A 21,341-nucleotide genomic window follows, 5' to 3' on the forward strand; every position below is an offset into this window, starting at 1 on the left:
ACATTCCAGTCAATTCTATACACTTTCCTTTTTGGGACGTCCCATCATTTCTATACATTCCAAAAATAGTAACTTTTAATAATATAAAACACTATTACACCTGCTACTTTCTTCAACTATCTTCATTCTATAATAATATAAACACTATTACACCCACTACTTTCCTCCACTATCTCAAATCTATCATTAAATATAATTGGGTCCCACCACTTTACCCACTTTTCCTCTAACTTCATTCTATAATAATATAAACACTATTACACCCACTACTTTCCTCCACTATCTCAAATCTATCATTAAATATAATTGGGTCCCACCACTTTACCCACTTTTCCTCTAACTTTACTCACTTTTTACACTTTTTCTTGGTCTCCGTGTCCAAACCATTTGTATATAAATGATTGGGACGGAGGGAGTACTTTTTGTGTAGGGATGCGATAACAGTGATAATGTTTTTGTTTTGTTTTCTCTCAGTAATACAGTAATGATTTATTATTACTAATCTACTATATTATATCTATTATACAAGAACAGCTCCGTTTCCTGAGCAAATTTATTCAGATGCAAAAGACGTTTTTATCCTTCCAAAACTAACGTACATGAGTAGTTTAGTTGTCTGAATAATAGAGAAAGACGTATTTGGCCTTCCAAACCTAATTCAAGACCTCGTTTCTTGAAATATTTTACCGTCACTGAGTTCTCCGTCTTCCCCCAAAATCTCCGTACCTTTATCCATCGTTTATCTACCTTACCGGCTTCGTCCCTTTCTATATCTCTCTTAACATAAAAGGTTAACATGAAAGGGTAAAAGAAACCCAAAACTTGAGGCTCCGTTCACTGCTCTGAACTCTCACTTTATTTGCTGTATACACATCTGCGCCGATGAACGTGATCTGGTCTCGGTTCCTACGAAAAGTCTGTTCTCCACTTGCTCCAGACATAAACTGGTAATTGCGTAATTTGTGTTTAGGATTTATTGATGATGATTGCGATGTTGATTATAGCGCTCGATGTTCTGTGGGACTGTATGTAATTGTTTTTTATTTGATTCTATAATTTGATTGTTCAATTAGGCTGGTATCCAATAATTGGGCATTTTTTCTGAGCATGCTCTTTGTTGGTGCTTATATGATTATAAACCGGCGCAATTCGTTGTCGGACTTTGAATGCATTGAAAATTGTTATGTTCCGGATATACTCACAAGAAAATTTTTTGCCCGTTATTTTTGATTTTACCTCATAGGACTTTCAGTTTATTTATATCTTCGATAAGTAATTGCTCACACAGATTTCCACTATTATATATAAAGTTGAAAATACCATATGACTATAATACTATTCAATTTTTAGTATTCTCTTGGTTCTGTGCAATTTATAGGGCACATTAATATGCAATGCTTGGTGTTTTCTTGTGTTAATTTTTTTGACTTGATCTACTTTTACTTATTTTCTAGCTGTGACTCCGAGACTCTTGTAGTATTTATGAAGGTGGTGTTATGTAGTTAACTATAATCAAGTTTGTGAGAGGACTTTGATTTTGATTTTACAATTGTTCAGATATAGGGGCTGCTAGAGTTCGCTGTTGTGCTTGTGAATATCTCGTCTAATAGGCCAAATCTTTATAATTTTGCTTTTACAATTGGTTGCATATGATGGCTCTACACTTACAGGGGTTATCTTCAGGAGCAAAGGGAATTGCAGTCCTCCCGCTGATGGAAACCCCCACGGGAATGATCGCAAAAGAATGAGGCGCCCATACCAGTCAAAGAATTAAAAAAGTGGAGATTTCCAATGGTGCAAAGATCCCAATGCAAGGCATTGCACAAGCTTTACATGGTCAGGACATTGTGAACTCTCAAGAAGCCCTAAGGTTTCTAGACATCATCCTCCGGCAGCATGCAGCTAAACAGTATGTTATTGTTCCTTATCATGTTTGGTTTTGTATTGCATAATTAATCGTTAATAAGGTGAACTGAAGGGGCCGCATCCTGGTGCGAAAATCATTCTTTCACAATGATGTGAATAACCTCACTGATGTTGGTGGTGGTGTTCTTGCTTGATCGTGTGCATGACACATATCTGCACCGCTTCTCCCCGATCCCCCTTCAGTCGTAAGTCCATGCTCATGTCAACGAATTAGCATATAAAAATGGTTATATCATTACAGATACTCTTCACCTTTTGTGGCCTCTTAGCAAATTAGGGATCACATGTCATGTTTAAGAGCAATTATTAATTACATAGACACATATCTAAAAGCATTCCACCCTTGACATGCTCAACTACAATCTGCAATATATATTAACATGTAACCTCTTATTGCATCATTTTTGAAATTGGCGTTAACCACATAGTCGTTAGGAAGAGTCCAGATGGTGCCCCACAAAGGATCAGCCTAGATATATTAGGCAGTGTTGACTGAATTCCAGGACAACCAAGAATTTTGTGATTAGCAACTAAATATATAGCTATTTTTGTGGGAGTGAGAGTGTGAAGCATAATGAACTGGGGATTCTTGTTTCTTCGTATATTTACATAAGAGTGTAGGGGTAAACGCGAAAGTAACAAGCTATCTGTACGTAATTTAGTCTGGAATATAAACAGTTTGAGACCAATGAAAGTATTTTGAAATATATATGTGGTATAGATAAGCTGCGTCCTCTCTCATTAAATTGAAAGTAAATTTGCTTCTACAACTTTCAAGCTGCAGAAAGATAATGAAGATATCTACATAGAAATAGAATGTGCGCCAATGACTCACCTCAATCACATACTTGCACGAGGCTTCATTAAGAAAGTCACAAGCTAAATTCTTTAAGGCCTTGTGGTGCGACTTATAATAATACCAGCAGGTACATATATTATGTTTTTTTAGTAAATTTGGATTTAGTTCTCGATGATCAAGTTGTGCCATTAAATGGTATACTCTATTCAGACCTTGATAAAAAGGTAGCATCTTGTGGAACAAATATTAGGAGCAAAATACCTTGCGAGTTGCGAATGGAGTGCAAAAGTCACTTTTGCTCTATATTTTGCACAAAAGTTTCCTTTAATTTAACAGGCAAGCGCTCTTGATGACAGTAACAAACGCAGGTCGACTTTGGACAAAGATAAACTATTTCTTTGATTCTTTCATTTTATTTTGTTTTATCGAATTTACTTCCTTCTTTCAGGCGTGTTCATGCTTGTATCTATGTAGAAACATACCTTTTCATTATATGCGCATGTATACATAATAATGCATATGTATATTATATATACAAGCATACCTTTATAATTTCATGTTTATGTCATTTTACTCTTAACTTGTGTCATGATTCAGGTCAAGCTACCGAGCGTTATGAAGCGGGGTTAGAGATTAATAATTTTCATCAAGATGCTAGGTGCAAGGTGGCGCAGAAGAAAACCTTGGTTCCAATTTCAAGAAGGTAGGAGCTGACATCATAATTGGGGGGGCAATATATTCCCCACGGTAAAAACCCAGGGCCAGGGCATGAACAATCTGCGAATAAAGCTAGAGCATAATTAAAAAGAACAGTAAAGGATATAACAAGCCAAACTTCATCCTTTCCAGGTTCTACATTATCAGGATACTCACTGGTGTCCATTTCATAATCTAAAATTACATGTCCGGTAGTCTAGCTACCATTGGCGACTGCCAGAATATGGCTCATATCTGCAAACAATTAGATGTAGAAGAAAATAGATATTTGAAGTCATATAAGAAAATAAACTCTTTTGCCACAATTTACAGCTTATTTTGCTCTCAGCTTATACAGATGCCTTCTAAACAGTTCAATTAAGGAAAAGCAACATAATGCCATATCATAGTGATAGTGTGCGCACATGCAGAAAGACTCAGTGCCCAGTTATTTCTTTGACAGTTCTAGTATTATTTCATCCACTTTTTTATATCAGAAATACTTGGGACATACAGAACCTTTAATCATAAGCTTTCTTTACCAAAAGATAAAGATCTAGATACTAGAGTACAATATTATATCGATATTTAAAAAAGACGATACAGAAGTCCAAAAAAAATCACAAAACGAAGTCTAAAATGATTACCATAAAGTGGTTGCAAATAATTATAAAACACATGATACAAATAAAAGATAATAGACACGTATGCAATTCAAAGCATAACATCATCCTCGTTCGCAAGGCCTAACATCCTCGTGTTTTTTTTTTCCCAAGTTTATTCAACAAAGTATATTGATTTACAAGGGAATAAAAAATTATGTCAAAAAAAAGTTGGATATTTTAAGAACCAAAAATATATATGTAGCGCATATTTGACTGTATTATCCTTACTAAAGCAGGCCATTGCACAGGCTTTGCGTGAATTTACAATATTTTTGAAAGATATATATGTGCACAAAATCATTATATGTATTTCGTTTTAACGGTTGATTTATCTTATTATATTCATTTATTTATTAATATAAATACTGTTTTTATTTAATCATATGTTCAGCTTGATCATAATAATTGTAAATTTGCCGCTTCACATTGTCCCCTCCAAAAATAATTTTTTTGTTAACAATTCTGTCATGAATATTTTTTCTCTAAATTCCTAAAATTTGTTGCTTAATAATCTTACAAAAATATAAATTATGCTTGATTTTTAGTAAATAGATAAAATTACATCTTTTATCATAAAATATTAATATAATATGAATTCTAACACGAGGCCCGTGCCTTGCACGGGCACTAATGCTAGTTGATAATTGATTACTTAAATTAATAGGAGAACAAACAAAAGAAATGGACTATTGAATCAAGTTTTCTCCCATAGCTAGTTGAGAAACCGCGCGTTATGGTGGGTTATAAATATTATATTAATAATTTAATATTAATATTTTTAAAATAAATTAAATTTACGGCAGCTTATAAAAATTATATTAATAATTTAAAATTAATATTTATAGAATAAAATAAATTTTATTTTATAAACATCTCGATGCAATACTAATATTAATATATAAAATTGCAAAATTGAATTAAAATTCATGAGTGAAGAAATGAAAATAAAAATCTGCATGTAATTAACGATTCAAAGCACGACAAATTTTAATTTTGGTTGTGTTTAGCATAGGTGCGTAAAAGCAGGGACGAAGCCAGCAAACATCCACAAGGGGGGCCAAAAAAATTTCTTCGGCACACTAAAATTTTTCGTTAACACAATAAAATATTCAATATAAAATAAATACAAAAATACTAGTAAAAAAAATTATAGTAAAACTTTGCGTTCTTTTAAATCAAGATATCAAATATATAATTGTGTCAACTAAAATATTTAGCTATTTATCTTCAAATATATATAAGTATAAAATATCAGGAAACTCATCATAATAACTCTAAGTTATACTGTTATCTTTAATTAGCAATTAATACACATTAAATGAAATTATATTATGAATAGAAGCAAATAAATTTTAACAATACCTCAAAAACTACATATTATGCCTATTAACCTTACAAAAACAACATATGATTATTTAGAAGATGACAAGTTACAGTTTAAACAAGTAAAAATGTTACTTGGATGATGAAATTTGAATTGACGATGAGTAAAATCAATATTAATATTAATATTAATTAAAAAACTGATAATACACGAGGACTAAATCTATTTTACGATAATGAGAAGTGAGGTATAAGTTTCTGAGACCTCCACCAAAGATTCTTGTTTTTTTAAAAGAACCATATTGATGTTTAACTTTATCACATATTACATTCTACATTTTTTTAAAAATAGTATAATTGTATGTATATTCATATATTTGTTTGTTTTTATTTTTAAATTTGGTCTAATACATGAATTAGAGAAATCTAAGAATTAAAACGTTATTTTACAATGTTAAATATTTTTTAGGAGCGAACAGATATTTTTTTTAGGGGGGCCAAATTTTTATATTTATATAATTATGTAGATAAAATATAATTTTTTTCAAAATTATATAACACAAATTATAACATTATAGAAAACCTAGGGGGGCCATGGCCCCTTCTGGCCCCTATGTAGCTTCGTCCCTGCGTAAAAGTCCGAAAGATATTGAGATGCAATTCCGAAACCATCCCTAATTTTAATTGGGATATACATTATGTTCTATTTGTAGAAATATTAATCATCTCAGGACATATGAACTCCAATCCATTCACGGGTTTATTAGTGATTCCTTCCTTTTGGGATTGGTTGTCCGCAAAAAATATCAATTTAAATCCATGAGATCGCGGTGTATAACTACCCTTACTTGCAAGTTGCAACAACCTTAATTTTTTTATACTATATGTATAAACAGTCTTCAATTAAAAGGTGCTTGAACCGAACAAACAGATATTGTGAAAGTGTTACATGAATAATCTTTTTCTCTATACAAATTAAATCATATAAAAATTAACAACAAACATGTCCGATGAACAAAACAAACATTATAAAAGAATAACGAACAAACATATATCCCTAAAAATTAATTTATTGATTTTTTCATCCATCAAGACTATATTGTTCCCCCGTGTTTGGATTTGTCGACTCCCACATTCGGCGAACTCTTACTCTATCAACCAATCATCTCTATCGCCATTCAAAGCATCTAGCATAGTGTAACTTATTATTGTATTAGATGGAGAAGACAAATAATCTAAAAAAAATTGTGTATGTTAAATTTCATGATGTCTGACCTCAATTTATAGGGGTTGATTTGAGAAAAGGCTGCTTATCAAAAATAATTTCTGTTTTTTATATACACCTTTTCCAAAAATATGATGATACTAATTCTGATTTGATTTTGATATTTTGAAAAAGGTAGTTCTGAAACTTTCTTCTAATATATCTGAAACTAAGAAAGACAGTTTTTATTTTTGATTTTTTTCATTCAAAAAATTCAGAAAATTAGAAAAATCAAACGGAGCTTTCTAAGACACGCCACCTAAACGCCCCATGCTTCTACTTTATATAAGTATATTGATGATTATCATGTTTACATTTTTAATTTTTAAATTAATTATTTATATATTTATATAAATTAATATTATATCTTTTGATTGTATGATATAATTTTATTTAATTTGATTGACCACAAATTTAAAACCTACAACTAAGCCGTGAGGAACTACTGGTTTTTTTTTTGAAGTAGATAGTTAGAGCAACTCCAAGAGTTAGCTTCACCGGCTCCCTACAAAAATGATTATAATATACACTCTTAACCTATTTAGCATAAAATGAACGGAATAACTCCAACAGCTCCTCAACATCTTGTCTATCCATTATGATTGATGGTGAAGTAATAACAAAACATAGAGAAATATCAGAGGGGTAAGGAAATCAAGGGTAGGTTTTGAAGGGAAATTAACAAATATTATATAAAATTGGTCTAGGAGTCAATATGTGCTCCTCTGTATTAAAGAGGCACTTGCAGCTCCTAACTTTTTAGGAGCGAATGAAGAGCCTGTTGGAGTCGAGTTTTCCATCAAATTCACTACAATATGACTTAAGAGGCAGCATAAGGAGTCTCTTGTTGTTGCTCTTACACCTTGTTCCCAAATCAGCAGGGCCTTAAGTTGGAGCGTTGGAGACGGTTGGTCACACAATGCATTTTCTTTTGGTAAATTTGTAAATAGTGTTTTTAAACAATACTTTTTAACTTAACGGTTGCTTTTGGAAAAGAAGGTTTTCCCTTATTTTTGAAAAAGTTGTTTTCCAATTCTTGTTGAAGTTGTCATAAATTTCATGATCTACCCTATTAAACAAACATTCATTTTTGGGTTAAAGTTTAAAATAACTTAAAACCGGGGTCAAAACGCCCCATTGAACAACCTCCTAATTAAACTTATATAAAATAAGAAGTATTGAAAACTAGAGACATTATATTACTACCTATAGTAAATACAGATTTTAATGTGCACGTTCGTGAAAATCTGTTCAGATTTATAAAATAAGAAGCATTTAAATTTTAAAACTAGATAAATTGTATCATTTATCTTTAAAGTTTGTTATTTTTATTTCCAAGTTGGTCTAAACAATTAATGGTTAAAATTTGCAAACAAATCATATAGATCACAACCAATAAGATATCGTAAAATATTCTAAATTTGATATTATTAATTATATCTGAAAGATATCAAAAATATATTATTAAATGACATAATATTTCTTCATAAATGCATATGTACATTTGATCACTATATAAGATCAAACAACACCTACAACATTATAACACAATTAGAGATTTCAAACTAAAGCAAAATGAATAGAATATTTGCTTATTCAATGTTGGTCATGTTAGTTATGAATATGGAGTTTTCACAAAGCTTATTTGTTGAACAAGATACAAGTAAGCATTTTTTCAAATTCATTTTTTAAAATTCATTGATAATTTGTATTTAAATTCCAAATTGACACTAAAATTTGACAATTTACATCCCTCATTTTAATAATTCTCGTTTATATAAAAAAAATTTGTTTGTTATATACAATGCATGTATTATTAGTTTCTAACGTTTACTGTTTTGATTTGACAGACAATAGACATAAAATGGATGAAATCAAGCTACCTGAGTTGTGTAATGACAAGATACCGTTAGATCAATGCATAGACAAACAAAAAGCTCAGAAACAATGCACATGGATATGCGTATTAAAACATGATAACAACCTAAAAGGCTCGGGTTGTCTCGATCAAAATTTTTGTAATTGTATGTATGATTGTTAAATAAATTTATAAAGTCAATTCAGATGAATATATTAAGTTGGAATTAAAACCTGGTGAAATAAACTTATATTTGAATATAGACATAATACATGATTTTACGATACATATCTTCTATAATATTATCTCATTGTTAATTAGAGGTGTCTTTCATTTTAGAAACATATATCTACACTATACAATTAAAGCCGAAACATTAAAATTTTAGTTACGGCATGTTATCATTTTAAAAGTAGTATTATAGATTTATATTATCTATTCATACCATACCATATTGTATGATATTATTATTCTATTAAAACTGAAATATAAATTGATGTTGCAGAAGTTGCAAGTCATATTTTCGTAACTAATTTGAAAAAATATTATATGCTTTAAAAAATTCCAATTTAACAGTATTTTTGTAAATAATTTATAAAAAATTGGTATATTTATAAACATTCCTTTAAAATTTTATAAGTATTTACCGAATGGTATACCATCTGTACATTTATTATCATGATTATGATATACAACTTATTATTACTATATTTAAATGATTGTTACATGATGACCATCCATTCTATTATAACCGAGTATAAACAAATTCTAAATTTTAATTTTAATATAGTATCCAATTCAAATCTACCCTCTCTTTATATATAATATAATATCAGTGGATATATATGGGTTGCAACCCACAATGAATTTTTTTTTAAAAAAAACAAAGTGCACTATCATAATATTTTATTTTTTATTAAAAATGATTTGTTAAGATTGTAATTTCATAATTAAAAACTAATTAAACGTAATTTATGAAATCTAACATCCAAACTCAACCAAATTATTAATATGAAATATTATGGGATCCAGAATAGAATCATGCATATATAATTTGCACGATAAATATTACATAAAATCATGTTATTTTTAATTAATATTTATTGTTAAACATGTTAAGTACCGTCATTATTCATAATAAAAGGTTAATTAGCTTAAAATTAGAATTTAATTCAAATTTTAAATGCATTATATTATATACTTATATATAATACGCGAAAGGGAGATAATTTGGTCGCATGGTCAAAAGCTTATCATCCGTTGGATCGTATATTGAACAAAAAGCATCTTAGATTAGAACAAAATTAACTTCTCTTGTGTAAGGCAACTGATATGTACTTACATGTTTATAATTCCTTTTCCGAATCCAAAACAAATTCGGTCTTTCACGTGTTTATAATTTTTTTAATTCAAAATAAATATTTCCTAACAATTTTATTTGTAAAATCATATAAATCGCACCGTCACAATTTTTATATAATATATATTAAAATTAATAAGCCTGATTTATTTGAGGAACGTATACAAAAACTTTTTCTTAATCCAAAACAGATTTCACCACATGTTTATGATTCCTTTTCTTAATTCAAAACAAATTATGTTTATCAATTTTAATTTAAAACCATATAAATTTTTAGAAAAATACCTAAATCACATTATAATAATTTTAATATAAAATACATTTATAAATATAATCTAATAGAAATTGGCGTCAAATATTCAACTCAAAATATATTAGAATTTGATAAAAAAAATTTAATACTTTGACATGATACATACGAGAAAAAGAATGGTTTTATTACGATAGTTTATTTGAAGCCATTAACCGCTGTGATGATGTATTTACAACACTTCTAACTTACAAACAAATCATAATTTCAAATTTTATTTTATTGAAAATTTTAATTTATTATTTATAAATTAAATTTTTTCACACCATTTAAAATATATTTAAAACGTTTATAAATAATTCAACTCAAAATATATTAGAATTTGATAAAAAAATTTTAATACTTTGACATGATACATACGAGAAAAAGAATGGTTTTATTACGATAGTTTATTTGAAGCCATTAACCGCTGTGATGATGTATTTACAACACTTCTAACTTACAAACAAATCATAATTTCAAATTTTATTTTATTGAAAATTTTAATTTATTATTTATAAATTAAATTTTTTCACACCATTTAAAATATATTTAAAACGTTTATAGATAATTAAAAAGCTCCCGTGCCTTGCACGGGCTATAAGCTAGTATTATATATATAATATCATCGATCAAAATCCATATTTAATGTGTCATGTCATCAGATCGAATATTGGTTCCAATTATTTTTCAACAAATTTATATAAATTTAAATGGCTTTCACAGGACTACTTCGAGAATGTCAAACAAAACAACATTAAAATAATTCCATATATGTGTAAATGGTCTAATAGAAATAAATTTTTTCATTAATTACTACTCCCTCTGTCCCCCTGAGTTGTATACATTGGGGGACGGGGACGCGACACGGACTTTAATGCTCCTGCAAAGTGTTGTTGTGTAATCTATTTTTAAAATTTTTCTTTTCTGAATTAAAGTTTGGATGTTATATTTTTATACAGAAAAAGAAAATCTCAAAAATAAGTTACGGAACTCTATTTTATAAGAACATTGAAATGCGTGTCGAGCAGTTAAAAAGAAACGTATACAATTAAATGGGACAGAGGGAGTATTTATTATAATATTATAATTTATACGTACAAGATAAAAATATAAATAAAAAAATTAAATAAAAAAATTCTAGTGAAACGTCCCAAAAGTTTTATTACGTAACTAGTAGAAAAAATATTAATTCAAATATATCTGAGAATTGGATAAAGGGTTTTTTGCTTTTTTTTTTGAAGCGTGGTATTTGCGTTTTTTTTACTAAGTATTATTATTATTATCATCGCGTATAGTTGGGCAAGCTACCATATAATAAAACCCTAACACAACATATATTAAAAATATATTATAGCGTGTACTCTCCTCTCTGTACCACAGAAACCCTAGATCATCATCATGTCTGGTATGTACGGTCACGAAGGCGACGGATCTGCTCCTCCGTCTTACGGCGGCGGCGGATATGGAGGCGGAGGGGGATACGGAGGCAGCCGTGATGCTGGAGGTTACGGCGGAGGTAATAGAGGAGGTTACGATGGCAGTGGCGGCGGCGGAGGTTACGGCGGTGGCGGAGGTCGTGATGGCGGTGGAGGAGGTTATGGGAATCGAGGCGGCGGAGGTGGCAGAGGCGGCGGCGGCGGAGGATATGGTGGTAATTCACAAAGTAGAGGTAATTGCTGTGTTGTCAATTCATATCTGCGTGTGTATTTTTAAATTATGTTGTGAAAGTAATTTCTGTGAATGTATAATTAATTTTGTAATTGTTTATTAGTTAGGTAGAGTTCGTGCTGTGGTTAAAATTGATTTTAATGGAAGTAATTTGTGTGTCTGTTTATTAGATTGTTAAACTGATTAGCCACAGAGAGTCACTGTTGTGCTTGAAGTTGAAGAAAGTGATTTTAAAGTCGGGTACTGGTTTGGGATGACAGATGTCTGTGTTTTCTTAATTATGATTTTTAGGTGGTGGATATCAAGGGGGAAGTGGTGGCAGAGGAGGTGGCCGTGGCGGTGGAGGAAGTGGCAGGGACGGAGATTGGCGTTGCCCTAATGCCAGGTATCGGGTTGTTCTTGAGGATCTGTTATACTTTTTCTGTACACTGAATTCTTTTGCTTATTCTAAACGTTGTTGACTTTGCTAATTGTTTGATTAGTTTTCAGAAAAACTATTGTTTAAAGTTATTGCAATGTATCCTCAAAATTTTTCTATTTGAGCTGAAAATATATGCAACTGGTGTGTTTATTTTTACTTGATTTTTGGAATTTTTATGTTATTTTTTCGTTTGTTTTATTGAGACTTACATATGTGTGTTTAGCTGTGGGAATATGAATTTTGCGAGAAGAGACAAGTGTAACAAGTGTGGTGCACCGTCTCCGGCTGGTCCTGGTGATAGTCATGGCAGTGACGGTGGCAATTACAGCAGAGGTGGTGGTGGTGGTGGGAGATATGGTGATAGCAGAGGTAAAGGTGATAACTATGACAGTGGGAGAGGTAGTGCGTCTTATGGAGGAAGAGACGGGGGTGGTTATAATCAAAGCGCTCCATCTTATGGTGGCTCTGGCAACAACTACCCACCACCATCGAACTCTTACAATGCGAACCCTATTTACGATGCTGATAATGCAGTTCCTCCACCGACAAGCTATACTGGTGGGCCTACATCGTATCCTCCATCATATGGCGCTTCTACTGGTTATGGGGGTGATGCTAATTCTGACTCTCGTGGTGGTGGTCGGGGTGGACCACCTGGTGGGCAACGTAATGATGGTGGTCTGTATGGCGCTCCTCCTGTAACTGAAGAAAAAGTGAAGCAATGTGATGATAAATGTGATGATACCTGCGACAATGCTAGAATTTACATATCTAATTTGCCTCCGGATGTCACCGTTGATGAACTGCAAAATCTCTTTGGAGGAATTGGACAAGTAATTTACACTGCTCTCTTTTTAATATAACTTCTACTCAATCTTTTACTTGACATATGTAATGGTTTAGTTCATCTTGTTCATAATTGAAGTGTGTACAATTGTTCAAGAACATTTTAGTTTTATCCTGGATCATGGCTACCAGTGATATCGAACTCTTTTTTACAATTAGAAAACAAAGCTTGCTATGAATCGCTAACATTGAAATCTTTTACTTGTTTGTGCTAGTATGTTTACTTTTGATTATATTGTGCCATTGGGAGTGTTAATACAGGTGGCACTTTTTATATTTAGGTTGCAAGAATCAAGCAAAAGAGAGGCTACAAGGATCAGTGGCCCTGGAACATTAAAATATACACAGATGAAAAAGGAAAATCCAAAGGCGATGGTTGTGTAGTCTATGAAGATCCTTCTGCAGCCCATTCTGCTGGGGGCTTTTTTAATAGTATATCTTGAGCAGATTTTATCTCTTCTTTCTAAAAGTATAATCTTTTTGTTAAGTTCTTATAGTAGTTTGTTTTTATCAGATTATGAAATGAGAGGCTATAAAATCACTGTTGGAATGGCTGAGAAGTCGGCACCAAGACCTGCTCCTGCACATGGTCAAGGGTAAATATCCTCCATTATCATTTTTTATTAAGTTTGCGAGTATTTGTCTTTCCCAACCTTGTTTATGGTCTGTTGTGTTATTTACGTTTATGCTAAGGTTTTTTCTGTTGGTTTGGTTACTGAATGTGCGGCATTGTGAATATGTGAACTATACCAAATATCTGGGGTTCGACAATTTTAAGTTTATAATTTTTTGTTTTCATGGAGATTAGACATGAAATGATGGGTGTGATGAGTCGGCTGTTATCTAATAGGTCATTTAGCAGTTACCTATCTTAAATACTGTTTGTGACTTTAAATTTGAAGATTCTCATTTGCATGTACTTACTAGATATGTGCGACCTATGTCTAAAAAAATTTAACAGCAATTAGCTTCGCGACTTATGACTAAAGACATTTGACAGCAATTAGCTGATCTTTTGAAAGTTGAAACAAGCTAAACATTCTGTACAGTTTAAAATCATCAACTAACATACTTGATGAATTATATGTGCAAAAACATAATGAGTTAAACATTCAGGTCTTGAGCTATTAAATGACTACTAGGACTGCAAAGTTCTTAAAATCAACTTAGATGGACAAATGAGATTCTGCAAACTGTTTGACTTCTGACCAGACGATTGATCTTGTGCATTTGAATCCTTAATAAATAAAGCTAAATATGTTCTTTCATTCTTATCAATGTTATGTTTTTTTGTTGGGAATATGGTTTGACATGTCAAATTGCATTTGGTTTCTCCACATTGTACTAATTTAGGGTTATCTCTATTATGGAGCAAAGGGTAAAATTGTATGCTGTGTATTGAATCCTAGATATCTGTGTTAAAATTGTTTCTTTGTTTTAATTTCTCGACATCAGTGCCATGATTATTTTCCTTTTTATGCTGAAATACTTGGATCTGTTTGTAGAAAATGATTATTTTTTTTTTTTTAAAAAAGACGAGAGATGGTAGCTATGGCAGACCTCCACTAATGTAAGAGGGGAAGGGTTTATGTTGTAGTGGGTGTCTGCTGATGATTTATTGGGTTATCAAATTTTTTAAACACAAATTGAAACATGGGCTTAACAATTGGTGGACGAACACAGCCTCTGTCCCACAAGTACATACTCTCTCTGTCCCATTCAATTGTATACGGTACTTTTTGGCACGCTTTTTAAGGCTCCTTTAAAGTATAGTTTCATAATATTTTTTAACTTCTTTTCCTGAATAAAAGTTTGATGTTTTAATTTTTATTCAAAAAAATAAAATTTTGAAAAAACATTAAGTAACTACTCCCTCCGTCCCCCTGAGTTGTATACATTGGGGGACGGGGACGCGGCACGGACTTTAATGCTCCTGTAAAGTGTAGTTGTGTAATTTATTTTTAAAATTTTCTTTTTCTGAATTAAAGTTTGGATGTTATATTTTTATTCAGAAAAAGAAAATCTCAAAAATAAGTTACGGAACTATATTTTATAAGAGCATTGAAATGCGTGTCGAGCAGTTGAAAAGAAACGTATACAATTAAATGGGACAGAGGGAGTATACTTTATAGGAGCCTCGAAATGCGTGCAAAAAGTGAACGTATACTACTCAGAGGAACGGAGGGAGTATATATAATGTTATATAATATTATTCGGCTTGACCCGAGAATGACCCATATTTTCAGTTTCAATTTTAATCGTCTTGAAACCAACCCAAAACTCAGCCTAATTCGTATTTTCCATGTCTGGGTTAGGGTCGTGTTCAATTTGGCCAGCCCTAGTAAGTGACAATATTATTATGGTGGAGTATTAGTTTTGTATGTATATCAATAATAATTTGATATTCCCATTTGAAGTACTATTATATTTTTTCAACTCGTTGCTCATCAAAATGTGGTCCAATTACCTAAAACTTTAAAGTCTATAAGCTAGTTAACCACTGTTTGAAATTCAGTAGTTTGTTTGAAAGTGTGTTCTTTGGTTTCAACTCCTAGGGATGTATAATTAATACTAGAGCTCGAGTGCTTGATACTATATAGTATGATGAACTGATCAAGTACTCTGAGGCAATTGAGTACATCGTTTGTGTAATTGTAAGCCTTATATGCTATACAGAGTAATAATTGATCTGATGACTTAAAGAGCTCAAATTGACAATCATAAGCTGTACCAGCGATCAAGAAGGATTATTTTAGCTTTCACAGTAGTATTTATGAGCAGCAGATTAGGATTCTATCATCTGACATTGGTAATAAAAGCTAGAATTAAGTTACAGACTACATATCCCACTGACAGAATACGAGTAAGATTTACAATTAGATAATGGCTATAGTTGAGTTTTATCTAATTGTTTTTGTGATTCTCCTACTTGAGTTGAACTTGAACTACTTCCATCATGGAAAAAGAATGGCGACGATAGAAAAAGTGATGTCGTACGAAAGTTAGCCAAATTGATCGGAATTAGTGGTTGATTTATTATTCTTGTTGATCTTTGTTTTTAAACTATTATTGGGCTCTATTACTGGGCTTGAAAAGAAGGCTCATACTAGATCTGAGAGAAGATCAATTAAAATAAGCTTAAGATAAGACAGACCTATCAGGTTTGAGGTTATATTTGCCATTTTGGCCCAGACAAAAGTGATGACGATGGAGCCCAATCGGTTGAAGTTGTTCTGATACCAAATCTGTGGGGATCGATAGATTGACATTTATATAATTATAGATTTTAGAAGGTGAATATAAATTATAGTCGAGTATAGCTGATATGTAGTGAGAAAATTAGAGAATAAAGATTAAAGAAATTAACTTGGAAAATGATAGAAGTTAAAAAAGAGAGATTAACTTGGAAAATGATAGAAGTCAAGAAGAAGAGGTGGTGTAAGAGAGATAATTTTAAATCATTCTACGTTAAAGAAAAGGGATGTAATCTGGAAAACTATTTTAGAGGCTGGTCAATTCATTCTCAGTCACAGTTAATTAGTTGTTGATTGATGTTTGACTTCTTCGAGAAACATATGGTGCTTCTAGTTTATTCATGTGGGAAGTATAAATTCTTACAATTGCAAGTTTTTTTAAAACAATATTTGGTTCCATGAAGGAGGGTTTGTTTCAGTTTCTTAGGTTGCTGCAATCTAATAGCTTACCAACTCAACTCTTATATATACTTTCCATAGTTCTAGATTATTGTAGATAATTATGCCACTTGTATATTATGTGAAATTCTTTACTTAATCTGTTCAACATATGTCTTTGCACTCTGTACAAATAACAGCTGGAATTGCCTAATGATATATCTGTGGAGCAATGATATGCACTGCTATTTTAATTTATTATTTTTTGACTGAAGTAAGAGTAATTGTACGAGTGATTGTACATGCGTCTAATTATATGATAGCATGTTTCTCTGACCTCTATACCAAATATTTATTTTTGTTTTTGCTTATGTGGACAAATCTGCATTTCTCCAAACAAGAAGCTTGCGTCTTAATTTTGGACTAGAAATTTGTCCGATTTTTTGTTTATTTGTTTAAATATCAATTTCTTCATGCTGACTGATTATGTGTTTATTTATTTATATAAATCTCATTTTCTCTATTGCAGAGGTCATATATAAATGGATGTGTTGGTACATTTAGTTTTTTTTTTATATAAAAAACTAACTGTTTGGTTGTATAACTCTTTTATTAGCAACACATGCTTCAAGCATTTAGCTTTCAATATCTAATATACTTGTGTGCCACAGAGGTGGAAGAGGAGGTGGAGGTGGGAGAGGTGGCTATGGTGGTGGTGGACGCAGAGACAACTATGGTGGTCCAGATAGGAACAACCGTGGCGGGAACCGTTCAAATCCATACTGAGCTTAAGCCTGAACAATTTATGTACTTGAAAAGCTATTGGTTGAAGGACTTTTTTTGTTTTTCTTTTTAATGCCTGTTTGGAAGTTGCTCTCTTAGATGTGGAAATAGGTAGGTTTACCTATCTATTCATGCCATTTTATTCTTTGTGCTGTTAATTGAGTTGGAATTAATCTGAACTATGCCAATGTTCTTATAGATTCAAGTGGAATGTCTACAAATTGCTGCTAAGATAGTTTGATATTATCAGGTGAGTGTTGCCTCTTTATGCTAGTTTTGGGATGAGAGGGTCCTGTGGATTTGCATGTTAATTATTTTCTTTCTATAATTTTCAGAACTAGTTGTAATATTTTTATATAATTGCTAACATAAACCTGCCATAGAGACCTAGTGTATATTATTAGACAGAATCCATGACTGTGATCCATAATTCATGAACTGCATTTTTTGTGTCTCTCTTTTATTGATTAGAAAGGTACCAGACATTGTGATGAATTGGCTTGTGCATATGATTAAATAGTTTTTTGGTTAATAAGATGGTGAGAGAGGTTGTAAAAGGATATATGAGGTTGAAATTAATTATTTTAAAATAATAGTGTATATTAGAGGTGGAGGGCAGGAAGATTATTGCATAGCAGGAGGATGTGTGGATAATACATAGACCTAACTCTTCTCAATTAAGATAATATTAATAAATGCGGAAGAACATATATCATGACTTTAATGCCGTCAATATAGCCAAACAGTACCCCGTAGCATTTTTAGAAATTTCAGTGAGAGTTATAAATATCATGACAAATGTTTACAAACTAGCGTAGCAATGCCCAAGTTTATTTCAAATTATTCTGTTTGTGCATTAATTATTATGACCAGTCTTTATGTTTACTTGCAAGTTGCAAACCATCTTGGTTCTGATTCGAGATTCAAAAAGAGAACATTAAAAAAGGATATAATTTTTCCTTAATAATTGTGCACTCGAGTTTTAAGAAGTGACGGGGAGACTGGAGTAGGAAGATCTGCCTTGCATTTGTAAGTGGGATGAACAAATTATGAGGACATGAAATAAGCTCCTTAGTTCTATAAATTACAAATATCTTTTTTTAGCAGACATGTTACTTTCTTCATCTCCATCATTTTAGTGCTTAATCTATTTATAATTTTTACCCTCTTGAGAACACACCCCAGAACAGTGGTATGGGATCCATAGCGCTTGGATGTATTCATTGTTTTTCAAACGATCAGTGCAAAACAATAAAGTCTATTAGCTCTTTCAGAACCTGCATAAACTTATGTTTTTCGTGGCCTCGGTATTAGGATTTTAGATTATAGGGCGCTTATGGGATGATATTCTAGAATGAGCTTAGGAAAGGGCTATTATTTCAGTAACATGGAAGTACAGTCCTGATGTTGATGTCATGTATTTGCATTTATCCTTTTGTAGTTTAAAAGTTCTGCAAGAGCTTTTCCTTATTATGTCTATCTTGATCAATTTAAACATTTGGTTTCATAATTTGTTGCCATATTTTGTTAATCATAAATGTGGCGCAAATGTCTTCCTAGTAGATGTGTTGCACAGTTATCTTTTAGTTGCTGATGTAGCCCTGGTTGCGTTCTACAATTGTGTGGGAGTGAGTTTGAAGTAAAAAAAATTTGATAAATGATTACAAATACATATATTCAAAGTGAATTTCAGTTAAAAAAATGTCTTTATTGTTCTCAATTTTATTTCTCGTGTGCTTGTTCAAGGCAGTAGCAACCCTAAGAGAGGAGTTGATGTGTTGACATTATGTGCTAGATATTGCCGAAAAAGGCGTGGTGACTCGTGATGTGTTAATATTACCTCTGATGTTTCATAAATCGGTGTGGAATGCTGTTTACGTTGGTAGAAACAATTGGAGAGTATTACCTGCAAAATGGCTGCTAGGCGAGCCAACTTCTGGTGATGAATGCAGAACATCACTTGCAATTGAAGCTGGGAATGCTTCTTTTAAACGTATATTTAGACTACAAATGAGATCATGAGAGGCATCTCTAGATAAACTGAAGCAGCAATATTTGCATAATATAACTACCTCAATGGGATCTCTGTTGTGTGCTTTAATAGAATAAATCATATTTTAATGCAAATTAACTTCTGTGCCGTGCTTTAGCTTAGAAATAAATGTAATTTAATGCAAATTAAATCTTTAATGAATATAACTCATTTTAAGTCTATTCATGTGTTTTTTATTGTTAGGAAGTTCATGTCAGTTCTAATTAATAAATAAACTAAATGAGCTGGCGTATATTTATACGGGAAAACGGCAAACTCCCAGCATAGAAAAACAGGTGAAAAATACAAGTACTGCTAGAATGCAGAATAAAGTCACAAAACCATAGCAAGATCGGTTAAACATAATTTTGTTCTTTATGCTCCTTCGATGAGAGAACTTTTCAAGAATTTATAGTCAGCCACATTTAAATTGCAAGGACGGGTTTCAATTTAAGATGTTGATACCAAATAACAAATGCCAAATGGGCCACTTGGGATTCGAATGACCCTCACCCAAGATCAGACATGCAAGAGTGTGCTGGTTAATATTTTTTCACTGAAAAATTAAGTACCACAATCACTTAATGGACACTTTTCAACATGCAATTTTTTTTAATCTGTTCAATAATCCCAGTTTATTTGATACTTCTAACACATGTTCATCATATATCTTATAGTTAATTTGGCTACGAATGATTGAAACTGAGTTGGTGTATGTCTGCTTGATTAAATATATTGACTAAATTGAATAATAGTAATATATTGGGTAAAATTTGCTTGTAAGAGATTTTATTTCGATGACTATATTGATTGATCATATTTTAAAAATGATATGTTATTGTTATTTTTGATTGTTATAAATAGAATATATTATTTTAAAGTAGTAATAGATAAATAATAGTAGATAATATGAAATTTTGCTAGAGGTCTTCCAAGGTGGGATAAATATATCTAACATCATGAGATTGACCAAAATATAAATAACATTAATGTATAGTTGGAGTTGACAATTTTTATATAATTTTCATAATATTTTTTTAAAGTTTTTATCAATTAATTTTAGCTATGGTAACTATAGCGGTCGAGACATTGTTACAATAATAAAATAAGAGCTTCGTTGGACGGAATTACGTTATGATAATAAAATTAATTTTTATTAGATATCAAATATATAATGTAGATCAACTATTTTAGTGTAAAATCAAAAATAGATATTATATATTACTTATTTGTGGACTATTTATAATGATAAAATATTAATGGTACCTAAGCACTACAAAATATTAAAAATATAGAAAATAAAAATAAATAAAAATTAGGAACACTAAAAATATTCAAAGAAATATAGAAAAAGCGTATCATATAAATGCAACTTAACTACTATATTAATATATTCGACAAAATCAAGAAAAAAAAACTATATTTAACGAAATAAAAAACAAAAAACACGTACACATGTTACTCCCTCTGTCCCATTTAATTGTATACGTTTATTTTCAACTGCTCGACACGCATTTCAATGCTCTTATAAAATATAGTTCCGTAATTTATTTTTGAAATTTTCTTTTTCTGAATAAAAATATAACATCCAAATTTTAATTCAGAAAAAAAAAATTTAAAAATAAATTACACAACTACACTTTACGGGAGCATTAATCCGTGCCGCGTCCCCGTCCCCCAATATATACAACTCAGGGGGACGGAGGGAGTAGATGGTAGTTATGCAACATAGAAGCTGTGTTAATGTAACAGACCAGTGGCAATAAATACTGGGAG

General features: G+C 31.3%; 1 protein-coding gene and 1 long non-coding RNA gene across 3 annotated transcripts; both read left to right on the top strand.

Annotated features, from left to right (window-relative positions):
* The first annotated feature begins 289 nt into the window (after nucleotides 1-289).
* On the top strand, nucleotides 290-3,620 carry LOC108208627 (uncharacterized). The gene is made up of 3 exons (XR_001804357.2): nucleotides 290-947; nucleotides 1,671-1,909; nucleotides 3,323-3,620. It is a non-coding gene; the product is annotated as an uncharacterized LOC108208627 (long non-coding RNA).
* A 7,890-nt stretch (nucleotides 3,621-11,510) lies between these two features.
* Nucleotides 11,511-17,987, top strand: LOC108209269 (transcription initiation factor TFIID subunit 15b). Of its 2 annotated transcripts, XR_001804543.2 has the most exons (7): nucleotides 11,511-11,852; nucleotides 12,143-12,236; nucleotides 12,496-13,105; nucleotides 13,400-13,550; nucleotides 13,633-13,714; nucleotides 17,422-17,644; nucleotides 17,733-17,987. XR_001804543.2 is itself a non-coding variant. In XM_017380088.2 (6 exons), exons 1-6 carry the CDS (start codon nucleotides 11,582-11,584, stop codon nucleotides 17,534-17,536), a joined length of 1,323 nt encoding a protein of 440 aa, XP_017235577.1. In that variant the 5' UTR covers nucleotides 11,511-11,581; the 3' UTR covers nucleotides 17,537-17,779. The 2 variants fall into 2 exon arrangements, 1 of the variants encoding a protein (XP_017235577.1); XM_017380088.2 differs by having other exon boundaries at nucleotides 17,422-17,779.
* Nucleotides 17,988-21,341: the final 3,354 nt, after the last annotated feature.

The sequence above is a fragment of the Daucus carota genome, chromosome 2, assembly GCF_001625215.2.
Source record: "Daucus carota subsp. sativus chromosome 2, DH1 v3.0, whole genome shotgun sequence".
Lineage (NCBI taxonomy): Eukaryota > Viridiplantae > Streptophyta > Magnoliopsida > Apiales > Apiaceae > Daucus > Daucus carota.

Coding starts and splice junctions, on each gene's coding strand:
- LOC108209269 (XM_017380088.2), top strand. CDS start 11,582: ATGTCTGGTATGTACGGTCACGAAGGCGACGGATCTGCTCCTCCGTCT. Junction 13,106..13,399: donor TCTTTGGAGGAATTGGACAA/GTAATTTACACT, acceptor TTTTATATTTAG/GTTGCAAGAATCAAGCAAAA. Junction 13,715..17,421: donor GCTCCTGCACATGGTCAAGG/GTAAATATCCTC, acceptor TGTGTGCCACAG/AGGTGGAAGAGGAGGTGGAG.